General features: G+C 42.2%; 1 protein-coding gene across 4 annotated transcripts; it reads right to left on the bottom strand.

Annotated features, from left to right (window-relative positions):
• Positions 1-607: 607 nt before the first annotated feature.
• Positions 608-13,015, bottom strand: LOC121580996 (BTB/POZ domain-containing protein KCTD1). Of its 4 annotated transcripts, none has more exons than XM_041896271.2 (6): positions 12,353-13,015; positions 11,586-11,737; positions 6,308-6,486; positions 4,680-4,824; positions 3,462-3,767; positions 608-2,401 (listed from the first exon to the last, which is right to left on the bottom strand). In XM_041896271.2, exons 2-6 carry the CDS (start codon positions 11,613-11,615, stop codon positions 2,237-2,239), a joined length of 825 nt encoding a protein of 274 aa, XP_041752205.1. In that variant the 5' UTR covers positions 11,616-11,737; positions 12,353-13,015; the 3' UTR covers positions 608-2,236. The 4 variants fall into 4 exon arrangements, with proteins under 4 accessions (XP_041752205.1, XP_041752206.1, XP_041752207.1 ...); XM_041896272.2 differs by lacking the exon at positions 12,353-13,015 and adding an exon at positions 11,871-12,308; XM_041896273.2 differs by lacking the exon at positions 11,586-11,737.
• Between the last annotated feature and the right edge of the window lie 3,634 nt (positions 13,016-16,649).

The raw sequence follows: 16,649 nt of genomic DNA, 5'->3' as shown, positions 1-16,649 counted from the left end.
CAACTGACAGGACTTGCGTGGAGCAGTCGGCTCAATTCAATATAACCAAGTAAAGAACGCCCAATTGAGTCACCAATCTACCCCAAAGAAAACCTTGGAGGTGCTGCTTCAGAGTCTGAAGCAAAGCAAAGCTTTACCTTTCTAACTCTTACTGATGATGTAAAGCGGGGTCTGTCTATGTGGATGTCGATTAAGGCAGCCCCACGCACCTCTCTGATTCAGAGGGGTTGGGTTAAATGCGGAAGACACATTTCAGTTGAATGCATTCAGTTGTACAACTGACTAGGTATCCCCCTTTCCCTTTCTATGTGCCTATAGCCAGCACAAAGTATACAGAAAATGCCACAGTAGTGAAAGGGAGAGATGACAGAGGAGGACAGAGAGAAAGCATTGGAGAATGGGGGTGAAATTGACTTAATACTGTATATCTAAACATTCTGTGTAAAATGTATGTAATACAAAGCGAAACTTGATTTTTGTTCACCTGCTGGTGTTGAACATGCATAAAGATTGCACACAACAAGAATCAACACCAGCATATTGCATGATATTATGTGCAATCATAACCGGTAATCTCCCTAGCAACATAACAAGACACAGTCAAAGGTCAGTCATCAGTACAACTTTAGTTGAAGATTTATTTAACATTTTAGTGCTACATTCCTTATTACTCAAATCTAGGGAGCGTAGGTAGATCGCGTTAGAAATAGTTTATGATCATCAAAATTCATAATCAGCAATATGTCCTAAGAGTAATTCTTAAATGTGGGTCTTATAATAATAGCCTCACCTATTCAGTCATTAATGAGGCAACATTATTCAGTTTAAAAAGGTGTCCATTTCAACATAAAAAATACTCACAAACACATATACAATGGCAAATCTCATTTACAGTATGTCACTCAATAGGATCTTGTGATCCTCTAAATTAAATCACAACTGTTCTCTAGGCTTAGTCCCCTAAAAGAGGCAATTCAGTGCCATTTCTTATAATAATTTACTTAATAATTTTCATTTAGTGAGTATAGAATGGTCTATGACATAAAATCTTGATAATACTGTGAACTATATTTCATAGCATAAAATCCAATAAGCTAACTTCGATAAAACCACTTCATTTGTATGTATCACGATACTTAACATCCTGTGTGAATAAGAGTGTGGATACGAATGCATCATATTCAGTTCAAAATAATGGTGTTTATGTGAACTGAGATCTTGCAACATATTACAGTGAACTTTTTACAGTATGGCAGAACAATTTGACTTGGCCAATATGCCAGTGGGTAAATGAAAAACTACAAATCACTGGTGAGAGGCCTTGCACTACATGTGCAGTCAAACCATTAAAATGTTGCATGTTGTTAATCATGGAAATTATATCTAACCGTAGGTTTGAAGTTTTAAAACAAACTTCACTTAGGGACCCTGCGAAAAGAATATGAACCCTCTTATCTCTCAATGTGGGGGGCTTGAACATTCACAAATGTCCTTGAGATATAATCTTATCAAATGTTCTGTATCTCTTACGGCAAAAAAATTATCCTGTCGCGCCTTATTTTCTTTCTTTCTCAGTGGTTCTTCTCAAGTTGTAAAAAATATAACGACAAAGAAACAAAACAAAAAGAGAACACGCTGCATCGGGCCATACTTGCGAACATTAGAATACATTTAAGTTTAAACTTTTTCTCGGTCTCAAAATGCGCACCAGCTAATTAAAATCATTGACATAGTTGCACGTGATCGAACGCTATATGTTAGTTGTTCCCATCAGATAACCTAGCTAGTAGCCTAATCAAGGATGCATCATGCAATATTGGCACTCCACACTTGAGACAGACTAAGAGGAACAAAAGTAAACCTCGGTGGTTGAAAAATATCCCTCTGGTGGCCAAGTTGACATATTTTAAGAAATGCCATTGGTTGATGGATATTAAGTTTAAGATCTTTGATAGGCTGATGCAGAATTTGTTACAGGTAACAATCACTGCCAGCTGGCCTAGGTTAGCATAGGGCAGGTTATCTGATGGGAAAAGCTAATATGTAGCATTTGAACACGTGCAACATCGTCAATGATTTTAATTAGCTGATGCAAATTTTGAGACAAACTTAAACTTATTCTAATGTTTGCAAGAATAGCCCCACAGAGTCCACAGAGTTCCGCTGTGTCCCGTCGAGCGCTTGGCTGCCACCGAAAAAGAGTCTAGCGCCCCCCAGTTTCTGCGAGGTCTCTAGTCTAGTCCAGCTGCTCCTGTTTTATCCTGTTTGAGTTAGGCCCTCCTCGCTGGCCTGCCCTCCTCAGTTCCCTCCTCAGGACGTACTCGCTGAACTGGGACGAGTCCACGCCCCCACCACAGGAGCCAGCAATCTCAAAGCCACGCTGCTGCAGACGCTCCAACACCTGGTGGACACACACAGAGAGAAGGGGTGTTGAGGTAACATTGTTAATACTGTTTTTAGATGTTACACACAGAGGATATTTAGCTATCCTGAAGAGAGGGAGGAGATTGAGAAACAGTGTTCACATAGAGGCGCGATGCTCTTATCAGACTCAATGACAACATGCTCCTTTGTCTAGCACAATAAAAAGGCTTCAGGGTTGAATGAACAGAGAAGAACATATTATATAGTAAAATAATGATGACAAAAGACAAAGATCAATGAAGGGGAATAAATAGGAAGAAAGGGGACATTCATCCATCCCTTCTTACCCAAAACCAAGAGCTTCTCATTCTCACTACCTGACTTATTCTCATTGTTTGCATGTGTCTCTGTGTGTGTGTAGATTTGTCCCCGATCCAGCAGCCTTGCAAACATCTACAAACGTGTCCGGAGGGCGGCAGGATCACATTCCATCAGAGACCCCAGGGGGCAGTAGGGCTTTTCTCTCCCTCTCTGTGCCACTTGGCTCAGCTCGCCCCCCTCTCCCCCCAGCTCCGGGCCAAAGCCCCCACCAGAACTACAAAGGTCCCCCCAATGCTGGCAGTCTCCCCCGCCACCCCACCCTGCCTCCATTAGGCCTAGATACAACACCCACCTCCGGCGTGCTTTAATAACCAAACAGGATTATGGGCCCTGCCTCAGGACAACCTGCCAGGGAATGGAGTGTAGCTCTCTCTCTTTCTCCCTCCCTCCCTCTCTCTTTACTTCTCACCCTCTCTCTCGCTCTCTCTCCCCCTCTCTCCACTGCATACACTTGAGAGTGGTTTATTTGTGTGTATGTATGTGAGAAAGGCTTTCGTCAATATACAGTAAGAATGGATAAACGTCCAACATTTTTTATAATAATGGTTCTGTGCTTTCATTTATGGATGAATATTTGACTGAGGCAATGGTTTCATCATAACTGAGGAACATAAAAGGAACATTTGCGTCTAGCCTTCTATACAACATTCATATCTAGTGAACATACAGTGCCCCCAGAGACTAACCATGGCGTGTGTGTATGTATGTGTCTTCACCTGGACAGAGTTGAGATGACAGTATCCATTGAGCGGGAAGCGGATGACGTGTGTGGAGTCGTGGTTCCAGCCGGCATTGACCGAGTTGCACATGACGTCTCCGATCTCCGGGAACACGTCCTCGATGAGGGCCTTATCTCCGCTCAGCGTGATCCTCTCTCCCAGGTCGGGCGCCACACGTACCACCAGGCACTCGCAGGGGCGTGACACCCGGGCCAGGTCGCGGTCCTGGCGCCAGCGCTCCAGCTCGGCCAGCAAGGGCTGCAGCTGGAAGTACCGGGCCTCCTCGTACAGAAGGCTGTAGTCCTGCAGAGGGCAGCACAGAGGAGACCAGGTCTGTCAGGTTAGGACAAGTTGACACAAGGGCAGCATCTCAATATAATGTCCCTGTTTGGGTGAAAGTGGATGGGTTCTTTCCACCATAACAGGAGTGAGAAGAGTCAACATCCATACTATCACAAGCTGTGTGAAACCAAGGCAGCGACACAATTCACTGTATTACAAATATGCAGAGCAAGACTAGTCTCTCTTCAACATCTAGGTCTACCACAAACCCCAACAAGGCTTGTGGGGGTATCTTGCCCAGAAGGCAGCAGGGCTTAATTGCCCTTTCTAATTTTCTCAGACTCAGTCTCACATCAGCATGTCTGTCAGGGTGAATTTAGCCTCCGTCTGAACTTGGGCCTGTCTTTTGTCTTTGCTTATTTTAGCTGACATACTTTCCCTCTGATTGATTCACACTGTGTTTGGACAGTCAATCAGATAATGTGATTATTTGTTTTCTCTCGGGGCAAGTTTGTAATTAAGGGCTAAACGACATATAAAAAGCGAGCAAACGGAATGCAAATGTGTCACATACAGTGAGGATCAGCTGCACTCTTCTGGTCACACACTGAACATCAGTGCACGGCATACACAAATATAAGGGTTAGAGTCAAGCAACAAACCTACTGCACACAGCTCTGTCATAAAGTCTACAGGCCCTGTAATTTGTGGCCAGCAACATGTTTGCTGTTTTTTTTATTTCACTAACATCTTGGAAGCGTCAATGGAGAGTATACAATATAATTCCCCCGGTGGTCAAGCTTGGCTATGCAAAAATCAGCTTTTTGCACTTTGCACCTATGCTGACTAGAGCCATACACTCTCTATATACTATTGCTATGGGTTTGACCAGATGATTGGACACTACAGTGGAGGGGAAAGTCAGACACTCACTTTGAAGTCATCTGGGATGAGGAGCTTGGAAGTCCTGAGGAAGTTGAGGATGTAGCGGAACATGTGTCCATCCCTGTCTATGAAGTAGTGCTGCTTCAGGCTGTCCAACACTATGGGCTCTGTGCCATCGAAGAGACGGCCGATTCTAGAGAGAGAGAGAGAAACAGAGAAACACAGAGCGAGAGCGAGAGATCAATAAACATATGACCTGGAACAAAATGCTTGATGATTAAATTCTCGGTTGCTAATCTAGCCAATGTGTAGATAATGTTTTCCTTCCATGCATGTTCAATATATCATATGTTATAGGGCCCAACAAACTGCTGCTACTCTTGAGTTGAGCTGTTGAGCAGTACAGTTGAGTTGACAGTACTCAGGACAGCGACTCTGTGCAATGACTCACTGGATGTGGGTGAGCTCAGGAGTGTTTGATTTCTTTCACACCTTTGTTGAGTGATGCACACATTACTCTGCTCCATGCACACAGACAGCGCGAGAGACAGTGCGAGAGAGAGAGAGAGAGAGAGAGACAGTGCGAGAGACAATGTGTGAGAGAGAGAACGAAAGAGAGAAAGAATGAAAGAGAGAAACAGACAAAGACAGGAAGAGAGTGATAAACAGAGGGATAGAATCAGAGGGAAAGAGAAATGAAGTGGTATGGATGAGAGGAAAGAGCTGTGCTGTGGTCTGGTCTGATGGAGGGGTCAGGGCCAGCTGATAGAGAGGTACCTGAGGCAGGGTGCTGCCCTGGGGGCCTGGCCCCAGGCTGCAGCGTGGCCCTCTTGCCTCCAGATGTCTCCGTGCCCTTTACTGCTGCTGGGACATCTGTCCGAATTAGTGAGCTGCTTTTGTCTGCAGTTTAGACTTTTGAGCCATGCAAATGTTTACTGCTCAAAATATCTCTGGGGCGGGTTTGAAAAAAGGAGGCCATTTTGTATTTGGTATAGTGGGGAAATATTGCTATGATGGATTGTAATTGTAATCACTGTATTGTAGAATAGCCTCAATAATGAAACATTCAGTAATATCAAGCCCTGTGTTTGAATCCAGTCTTTCCCACCTCATTCATCCATTTGAGTGCTGCATCTTTGTGATTGGATGAACTTTGACATGTCCGAGCTGAGCTGTCAGAGGTTGACATTAAAGTAATCCTGCAGAACTTTTGTATAATTTCAGCCAGCAGTTTTGAAAGGGGTGTTCACGAGCCAAAACGGGTCCAAGTTTGTGTACTACGTCATCCAATTGTGTACTGCGTCATCCATTTCGTATGATATGTTACGTCCTACCCAAAATTATTATAATTTTTTAAAATTGCAATTCGTATGATATGTTACAAATCCAATTCGTACAATATGTTAGGAATTTGTTGTGCTTAAGATCCCGGACTGCATCTTTAAGCAGTCAGAGAGCAAATGCAGATGAACACAGCTGAAATGATGGGCTAGGATACTAGCTACATCCTAATTTCACTTTCAACCCCTGAATCATCCCAAACACCCTCTAGAGCCACATACGAACAACATAGATTTAAAACACTCTGTGGCGCTGCGTACCAAAAGTGCTAAAACTAAGACATAGGTTTACTAAATTGTAATTGAGGAACTGTATCAATAGCAGAGGACACATGCCTGGACTCTGGGTACTTGGTTAACGTGGCCAGACTGCTGGTGTACATGTGTCCGCCCACGTCGATGTGTACAGGGGCGTTGGACTTGGTGAGCTGGGCGGGTGTCGGGATGCCCTGGTTACTCAGGGGAGATGCTGGCGATCTTGTGATCATTGGCCTGGACATGCTGGAACGGTTATCCTGTCACAAACAAGTAGACAAATCATCTTAAATGATTATCAGTATGGTGGACAGTACAGATTGAATAGACAAGCCATTAAAATTATTTGTTCATAATATGTAAATATCTATTTTTCCATTGATAAATGTTGACTGAACAGCATCCAGTTAAAACAGTTACATTTACACCAAACAGGAAGTGTGTTAGTACACACAGGTTAAAAAGGTTACATTTAAATAAAACCTGGAAATGAAGAACTCATCATAGCAACATTGAAGGACTTTGATTGGCCAGACAATATTATTGTCATCATTCTGAAAAAAAGTTATGGTCAAATAGTTGGCCAAGGTCCAACTATTCTGTTTCGTCAGGACTGGGATAATAGATGTCTCTCTCTGTGTTACACTAGCCTAGTATTTCCTGACCTTGACCTGAATGTTACCAAGCACAACCTTCCATATCTGTTGGGCATAATCATCTTCCAAAACCAAATTAATTTGGAGCAGCAATCTCACACAGACTGTAAATGAGCAATAATCAGTCTAGATCTGAATAATGTAATACGATTTAGAAATGTTCCCTGTTAACCTAAAAACACAATTAGCTGGCAATATCTCTAATGGCACACAGAACAAATTGAGTTTCCCAATCACAAGTTCAAGACCCTCCTCTGAGCCAATAAGAGAAAAGGAAAAATACAGAACGTCTATCTCTGCACAACATGCCAACATTGTCATTGGAGGGAGAAATGTAGATGTTCTACTTTTAATTCAGTAGTAATGACAAAGGGATGTAGAACACCTTCATTGAAAACTTTAGATTAAGTTTTAAATTACATTAGCTCTGCTTAACCGATTGTATCAATGTGGGAAAATTGATACAAAACATTTGCATTGATTCACACCAAATAAATCCAACAACTTCCACTGTTGGTGGCTAGGCAACCGACATAAAACAAAGCATCTACAGACAGTATGCCAAAGTGGAAACCAACCATGTGTGAGTGACTGTCTGGACGCAAACTGACTACAGTTCGAGACGAATTGGACAAAATAAATCTCTATTACCTGCGCTGACGAGGAAGATACAGAATTATCATTCTGCTTTAGTGATGCTGCAGGTGAGGGGTCGCTTCTCGAGTACATGAACGGAGCGTCTCCGCATTCCGCTCCTGTTCGCATTGAGATTCGTTTCAGGGACGCGTGTAGTACGGACTCATCCACGGAATTGATTGGACGCGGGTGCTTTCTCGGTTTCTGATGCGTTAAATCCATGATATCTGTTGCTTCCATTATCAAACCTGGCGCACTAAAAACCGGAGATGCTGTCGGTTTCCACCTGCAGACTCCAGAGAGCGGTAAATGGCGGGCAGCAGCACACCATAAACAAGAGCGATGCTTCTGTGGCGGACAGTCACTGTGCCGCTTTGGCAATGGTTGTTGGGATAAGTCAAAGCCCCCCGACAACATTTGCATCCTGGTGCCCCTGAGTTTTTAGGGTTGTCGCTGTTATAAAGGAAGGTATTGTCACATTTACCGTAGAATTGCGCGTCTGCTAAGGTGTATTCTATAAAGCAGACACCAGGTTGATCTTTGGACCACCCCAAAAGCGCAGTATATCCCAATGATGACGCACATCTGGATTTGCGCCCTGACCTTTGCCCTTTCTATTCATCGCAATCCTTTGTTCCAGCTGCCTCTCAAGCACTAACATGTAGCCTGAACATTACTTTTCCATTTAGCCTGCATCTGAAGCTAAACCCTGTCCAGAAGTCTGGCAACAAGTCCTTGGTTAAAAAACTCAAAGCTCAGTAACTAATGTAACACTATAACAGTGCAGAGTATTCCGTGACTAACCAAATTACATCATCAAAATGCAGCTGAGACCTCATGTTTCTGTTCTAGATTAAACACACACACTAGCCCCCAGGGCATTGGCGACCCTGGATGAACGCTTAACCTTTCCCAGACCCTTTTAGTCTCCGCAGCACACTGTCTCCAGACCTGTTTACTAACATAAAGCAGACACTAATAGTATTGATAGTGTACGTACGCCCTCCGCTGACCTCAATCAAACCATGAACTTTCTCAACCTTCAGTCTCTTAAACCGTCGATCTACTCATGATGATTAATGTTGTTTTTAAATTGATTATTTTTTGTTGCTTTACAGCGCTTTGAGATTTATTTCTGTCATGAATAGCGCTATAAAAAAATTGAATAAATTATTATTATTATTCTCCCAAAACAATGGGCTGTATTCAGGAGGGCTGTTAAGATTGTAGTTTAGATTTGATGATCAAATTAAAACAGTGACACCCCACCACCCATTTTTACATAAACTAGCTGGATAATGTTGGTCAATGTTGTGGACACATTTCCACTTTGTTTCGCAGTGTCTGTTATGGTTATATATTTAGCCTCATCTCGTTTTATTAACAGTTATGCAGGTGCCCTTCATAGTTCCTACAGGTACCTACCATCCACACACAGTCCTAAAGTGCCTCCCCCTATAAAGCAGTATGGTCTTGGCCCATACCAGAAATATGCAGACTTCAATGTCACTTCTAGATCTAATCTAATGGCATATCAGAGATCCACAGGAAATTATTATTTATCTTTCAAAAAGTAGAAAGGGAGAATATATTCCTATCCAACATTTTCCATGATAACAGCACTAAGAAAAGATCATAATACACACCATGATGGTAACTTTAAATCCACCACATCTGACTGCTCATTGTAGTTGTATAATAAACAGAATCCAAACTACATGAAGTATTGACACATACTACACTCTCCTGGGTTATTTTCCTATAACATTTAGGAAATCCAATCCACTCATTTTAAAATCAGTTAAAATTGAATAATTTAATTAAAAACAACCGAAACTCGCCTTAAAACATTCATGTTTTTACTTCTCAGTTTTGGCAGTGTGGGTTTCACACCTAGATACCCAATTAGCAATTAAGCCTGCCTTTGAGTGCAGGCCTCAACTGTGGTGTGGGATCCTGCCCTGATTTGCATGCAGTTCGCTTGTGCACGCGCTGATAAGCACAGGCAGCAAGCCGCCATTCATCGTTTTAAAATTCAACTCCAGAATCCCTCTCGCAGAAGGCAGAGGGGCCCGCGGGGCGAACAGAGGGAGAAATCACACGGCCGCTCTTCAAAAGGGAGACCTGTGTACGGCAGCCGGCAAAGTGCGTGGGATCACACTCAGAATGCAGGTAATTTGTTCCCTGACTAATTTGTGGGAGATGGTGTGTGTAAAAAGTTCTGAAAACCAGCTCGCTGGAATTGGCTTTCCTCAAAGCCTTGCCATCATGAAGATGGATGGAGTGGAGAATCTGCTTAGAAGAATCATGAAAATGTGTGCGCGCGCATGTCATTGAGCGAGGGAGAGGAGAAAAGGAGCATGGGATTGAGTACATGTAGCGCGACCATTTCATCCCAACTCAAATTAAAACCATTTCCTGGGGATTCTTTTTCAGCTTGACTACTCCTACTTTCAAACAGCAGGAGCACACTTCAACCCATACAGTACACATCTAAACGTATACCTATCGTGGCATGGACCACCAGATGAAATCTGCCTAGCTGTATGACCCAGAATACCCAGGTGGTAAGATCATCAGTAGAACCTGACAAGTAACACTGCAAGGCATCGCAAGAACGCCAACATAAAGTGTCTTAAAATAGGGCGTTGGGCCACAACGAGCCAGAACAGCTTTAATGCATCTTGGCATAGAGTCTACAACTCTATTGGAGGGATGCAACACCATTCTTCTGAGAAATTCCATAATTTTGTGTTTTGTTGATGGAAAACGCTGTCTCAGGCACCTCTCCAGAATCTCCCATAAGTGTTCAATTGGGTTGAGATCTGGTGACTGAGATAGCCATGGTATATGGTTTACATCGTTTTAGTGCTGATCAAACCATTCAGTGACCACTCGTGCCCTGTGGATGGGGGCATTGTCATCCTATGGGGGCATAGCCATGGTAGCCAAAATAATGGCCTGCCCAGCATTTTTATACATGACCCTAAGCATGATGGGATGTTAATTGCTTAATTAACTCAGGAACCACACCTGTGTTGAAGCACCTGCTTTCAATATACTTTGTATCTCTCATTTACGCAAGTGTTTCCATTATTTTGGCAGTTATCTGTATGTGGGGACTGATACTACATCCCATTCCCTTAATCCCCTTTCCTTTCAGAACTGCTGCAGTCAGTCTTCCCACCTGTTGCCATTTTGAATAATGTAGGCCAACCACATGGCTGTGTATACAAAACACATGCTCTACCATTTGTTAGTGGTTCAGCATTCCCTTGCTACTCAAGTTTAGACTTAATTCTGCAAGAACATGCTAAACAAATTGTTCTGTCTCAAGTGACTTGCTTGTTTGTCCTAGTCTGGTGTAATTGTGTTGACTGTATCCACACCGCAACATGTTAAAACAAATCTGGAGTTGGCACAATTAATCAACGCTTAGTTGCAGTCAGTTTCTATGTTTAGTGTTCAACAAATATTTTACATTGTGTCTGTGTGAACAAAACATGTAATAAAAAGTTGCATGCACAAGTAAGCATTATGGTAGGAATCTGTTTTCATCTGGACATAGCCTGCTGTTGTGTTCACTGTTTAATCATGCAAAAATTGTTAAAGGTGCCCTCATTGTACATTTGGAGATCCTCTCAGGTGTGACCAATGACTGTATATATGGGTGTGACAAAGTGAGAAGCACATTGAGCAATGTGAGCTGTGGTGCCCTTTTACGGACGGATGCCAATGTTGCTCGTCATAACAGCGCCCTCCAGTGAATGCTCCTAGTGCCACGCATTTCACTCAAAAGTAAGGAATAGGAATAATTACATTTTTTACATAACATGTGCGCGTTTTACTTTGTCATTAAAAAGGGTGGGGATAAGTTATCACCAGCAGCCTGTATACAGTTAGATTTTAAGAAATGGCAAGTATAAATCCAAAAAGTTGCATAGTGTGTACATATCCATTGTGGCCACATCCTGATGCGCAACCATAGATCTCGCTAGTAATTTATTACAAACATTGTGGATGAATATCATTCCTAAAATTCGAATTTGTACACTCATAATACTAACCATATATATCATGTTTTGTCTCCATAACATCACAGCTACAAAGATGCAAACATAGATCCAGACTTCCGCCCGGGAGTATCTAATTATTTGCAGTGGCGCGTCTGTACCGTGGAATTCCCTGCGCACGGGTATAGGTCAGTCCCGCAAGAGATCTATGGGAAGCAAAAGGAAGATACTGTAGCCTACATTTTCTCTTGGTTTACATAGATATGGTTGTCGTTACAAAGCGACGCCGAATACAAATATTATTCACAGAATTTGCATTGACGTGTGTAAAATAGGTACCTCCGGTCTTACAACATAAAAAAACCCTCCGGCAAAATTACTCCACAATGGCGTCTTTCATTAGCCAGATCTGGGGCACTCAGGAAATGAAACTGGTTTAGGACAAACGAAGATAGAGGCTTTTTCTATCGAAATGCCTAAACTCGGTTTGTGTGTGACAAGACGTCCGACGGGGAAAACGGCGACGATGTGTTCGGGCTGAAACAATGCGCCAGGAGCGAATTCACACGGACGGATAACTACGGTGTTTGCTGAACGAAGGTCGTAAAATTCGGTGAAAATACAAATAAACATTAAGTCACTCGCCGGCACTTAAAGAAAAAAAATACAGTTGTTAAACACCTAACAATATCCAGGAAGTGGTTAAATGTGTTAGACTGTGGCGCTCATCGCCTGGCACATGCGTAAAAGCAGCTGTGCCTTGAATGTCCCAGTCAAACCAGCATAGGAAATAATAGCAAACCAAATAAATCTCCGCTTACCTGAAACATGGATGGGCATAAAGTATATTTTTGAGAACCCTTTCCCTCCGATTTCGCCTGCGATCTGCTTCCCTTCCTACACCAGTGAGAAATGCAATAGCCTGGCTAAGGTAGACAGAACAAAATACAGAGAATACTTGCTCCAGGGCTCCAAACCCCTCAAGGCAAAGATCAGGATACAATTAGCTCATGTCTCTACCCCAGTCTAAACCAATCTGCAGTGTAAAATTCCGAGGAAAAAAACAGATCACTACAGCAGTGCTTCGGACTTTATGGAACATTTATTTTATATTTCTTCATAAAATCGTATTAAAAAATCTTGCTATTTTTTCGGCATACAACATCCTCACGCCTGTCTCCAACTTCCCTATTGGCTTCCTCTCGCACAGCAAAGCTGATTTTAATCGTTATGATTAGTTTTGATGTAACGTTCCCGCAGGCGATTTCTGCAAATGGACGGAGTGTTTCTTTGCCAGGAAGAAAAAGCAGCAGATGGTGATAATTATATAGATTGTTGGTTGTCTTTTGATTATTTGTTTTTTTTAACGTGTATCTTCTATGGTCTGGAGCTCGAACATAAATGGTCACAGCATCAAACAACTTGTTGAATTACAATAAACTCAAATCAATGGATGGATTCTAAAAGAAAATCGACACGTTTTTTTTTCTTCTTCTTCCATTCCCTTTGGCCAACTTCCCAAATGACATAGTTATATAAATAAGTACTTGCAGCCTGCCTAGCCCCAATCAAGTCTGAATCAGCGCCTGGGGCTGATGCACGAGCTCATTTCAAATGTTCAACCATGCATAATCTCTGGGCCCGGTTTCCCAAAATCATTTTAAGGCTAAATTAATCGTTAGAACCATATATCCTGATGAATTTAGCCTTAAAATGCTTTTGGGAAATCGGGCCCTGGAATATTGAAGATTTAAGTTTCAAACTGTGGCATACTGACAGCTAAGGTTAAGTTCTTCCTTTCATTGATTTATACATAATGCAAAAAAAATGCAATATATTTTTGTTACCCATATCTTTTACATGGCTTTTCACTCAAACAGAGCCACATGCCTGACATGTTCAACTGTGGACCTGCTCATTTGTCTAATCTACTGCTGTTGAACACACAAACCCTCCTGTTACAAATAAGCACAAGAATTAGAAATTCTTACATCCTCTCTTTCGCCCCCTGCTGTTAAAAGCACAAGTTGCTATGAATGGAGAATAAAAAGCTCTTACATCTATAGATTTACATAGAGTACCACAGTATGAGTCATAATACCCATAAAACCTAGCGTTCAAACAGGGAAATGGTTCCAATCGTTTTTCCACCATTTATTTTTCCCATAGGGGATTTTAGAAACACTTCAAATAAGGGCTATGTTTCATGTAGGCTTACCCTGGCTAGTCATTTTGATAACCATGTAAATCTCTCTAGGACAAGGTGACTTTTATCAATATATTCACCTGTGCTAATTAGCTGCTAATGTGGGTATCATTTCTTTAAATGGACTATTCTGTGAACTGTCTTGTGCAAGTTTTAAATGGACACAATACCTGTTAGCAAAGGTGTCCCCTAGGTGCAATAGCTTTCAGGAATTTGTAGTTTTGCATGATGTCTACTTTGATGCTAATTAACATTTTCTAATTTGAAAGTAAATAGAGCCAAATATATTGCTAAAAGTCACCTTGTCCGAGAGACAAGCGTCTAGCCAGGGTATCAAAACGTCTAGCCAGGGTAAGCCTACACGAAACACAACCCTTATTTGAAGTGTTTCTAAAATCCCATAAAAAATAATGGTGGAAAACAATTGGAACAATTTCCCTGTTTGACCGCTAGGTTTTATGGGTATTATGACACCTCCACTGTGGGGCTCTATTCACCTTCATAGGTTTCAAAATAATATGCATTAATTGATCCATATCCGCACCAGAAATGTCAATTGATGTTGATTTTCATCTGCTGTGTCTGTCCTTCCTGAACTAAGCCATTCAAAACACTAACACTAGAGAGAAGATGGTTGCATTTGTGTAACAAGTGATTGACTCATGGACACAAATCATAAGAATAGTTATTGTTTGAAGATGGAGGTTTAGGCAGGTACCTTTTCAGTTTTCCATATACTCAAACATGCTAGATGTAATCATCATACCATGGTCTGTGTGGACAAACAAATAATTTAGGAAACAAGAGAACCACATTATCCAGGATGGAGTAGGCCTGTGCAGATAATTCAATATACTCCATCTCACTCATAGTTTGGCCCCTCATAACCATTTCCTCTGGCTGAGGCTGTATCAGGCAAACAACCAACTGTAGCAAGTTGGCCACTAACCAACTCTGAAAGTCCAGTTTCCAAGATCAAAAGAGTTTTCGTCTGCCCATTGCATCCTAAAGAGATCATCACCAGAGATTGCTTTCGAGGAACGGCCAGGGCCAGCCATCCTTAGCCCATCCAGAGCACAGGGGCCTTTTTAGCTTTCCACTGTTTGACCAACATGTCCCTGGGGGAAACAAACACAGGATGAAAGTGTTATGGAGTTATTTGCCCTGGAGGTTGCCGGCTGGCGCACAAACACCAAGCCTTGCATTTTCTGTTTTCCCCATCCTCCTGCACTTTTTATTTCATTTTTTTATAAATCTTTGCCATCAGGCTGACAAACTGTAGCAAAACTGAGAGCACCCAAGGCCTCAATCTCATACGTTCCCCATTTTCCACACAAATGGAGCCAAGTCATAATGGGCCCTCCCGATTCAGTATGAAAGATATGCATTAGATGTTGTAGAAATGAAAACCAGCTAGCCAGTGGTGATTTTTGAATACTCTTGCCTGGTGTTCGGGGGCCAAAAACAATTCCATTGTTCTAATACTGTGGTTGTGTGGTATGTTTTACTTGGAAAATAACCTAGCTGCTGCAGCATCAACAGCGGGAGAGCTCTGTCAAAGCTATATTTTGGTGGACAAATTAGTGAAATGGCTTGCAGATGTGATTTTGCCCCAAACAAACCTAGCCTGGCTACAGTACCTGATGACATCATGCCTAAGGTTATACATGCATGCACTGTATGGAGGCTTGAGTTACTTTCCAACTCTCTGGAAAACAGTCAACTGAGCCACAGTTATACATAGCCATGGTTTCTTTGTCTTTATTCATTTTATCTCACAATTACTATATCACTTGTTTCCTTTTTGAGGCAGATGGCACTCTTTTTTATTAGTCTGGTTCTTTCCAAGATATATTTATCCTCCTGTCTAAACTATGAGTTTTCACTATTGTTGAATTACTCATAACTTCTGAATGTGTCATCAGTAAGAAGTTAATTTGTTCTTCTTCTTGAATCTTTAGTTCAGACTAGTGTGTACTGAGTACTGGTGGCTTGATATCCATTTCCCTCAGTCAGTATATGCCCATGGCTCTTTCATTCTATGACAATAAACTTTGATTTGATTTTGCCAGCTCTCCCCATAGTTCTAATTAACTCAATCAACAGTGGCCACAGTTATCCTCATTCAGAACATACTGAGAGATCTTGCTGTTATTTTGCCTCGGACCACATTAATGACTCTTGCTGTGCACACCACACCCCTGTAATGGCCCGTGGTTATGTAAGGGAGTGGGCTGGATAGGGTGAGGGTTGCGACTGCTCGTGAATCTGACTCAATCTGCCCTACGGCTATGTATAGTTTAGGCCTGCCTGCAGTTTATCATCAAATTGTATTTTTGGCACTGGGACATATCACTTTTAAGGAAGGCTCTGTAGCAGCTACATTTACATTAGTGAATGCATTTTTTTTATATATTTTTTTCATACTGGCCCCCCGTGGGAAACGAACCCACATCCCTGCCGGCCAAACCCTCCCCTACCTTGGACGACGCTGGACCAATTGTGCACCGCCCATGGGTCTCCCGGTTGCGGCCGGCTGCGACAGAGCCTGGACTCGAACCAGGATCTCTAGTGGCACAGCTAGCACTGCGATGCAGTGCCTTAGATCACTGTGCCACTCGGGAGTCCGCTTGTTTTGGTAAAGTGTACTGTGCGGTTGGCGTATGTTGGGTTTGGTACCATCAAGGTACTGTACCTATAATGAAGAAACTTTGATGACTTCATGACTTGCATCTGTATGAAAATGTTCTCTTTTGTTTAGCCCCCATGATGGTTTCGATGTTGGAATATACCAGAAATATCATAGTAAAGGATTACACATAACAAGACTGAACATAGCAGCATACCCTCACACAATGAGGTAGCCCTCAGATAGATGGTAGACAGGTGCTCAAACAGACTGAATAGGACCA

The sequence above is a fragment of the Coregonus clupeaformis genome, chromosome 14, assembly GCF_020615455.1.
Source record: "Coregonus clupeaformis isolate EN_2021a chromosome 14, ASM2061545v1, whole genome shotgun sequence".
NCBI lineage: Eukaryota > Metazoa > Chordata > Actinopteri > Salmoniformes > Salmonidae > Coregonus > Coregonus clupeaformis.
This window is presented reverse-complemented; position numbering and strand designations above follow the sequence as displayed.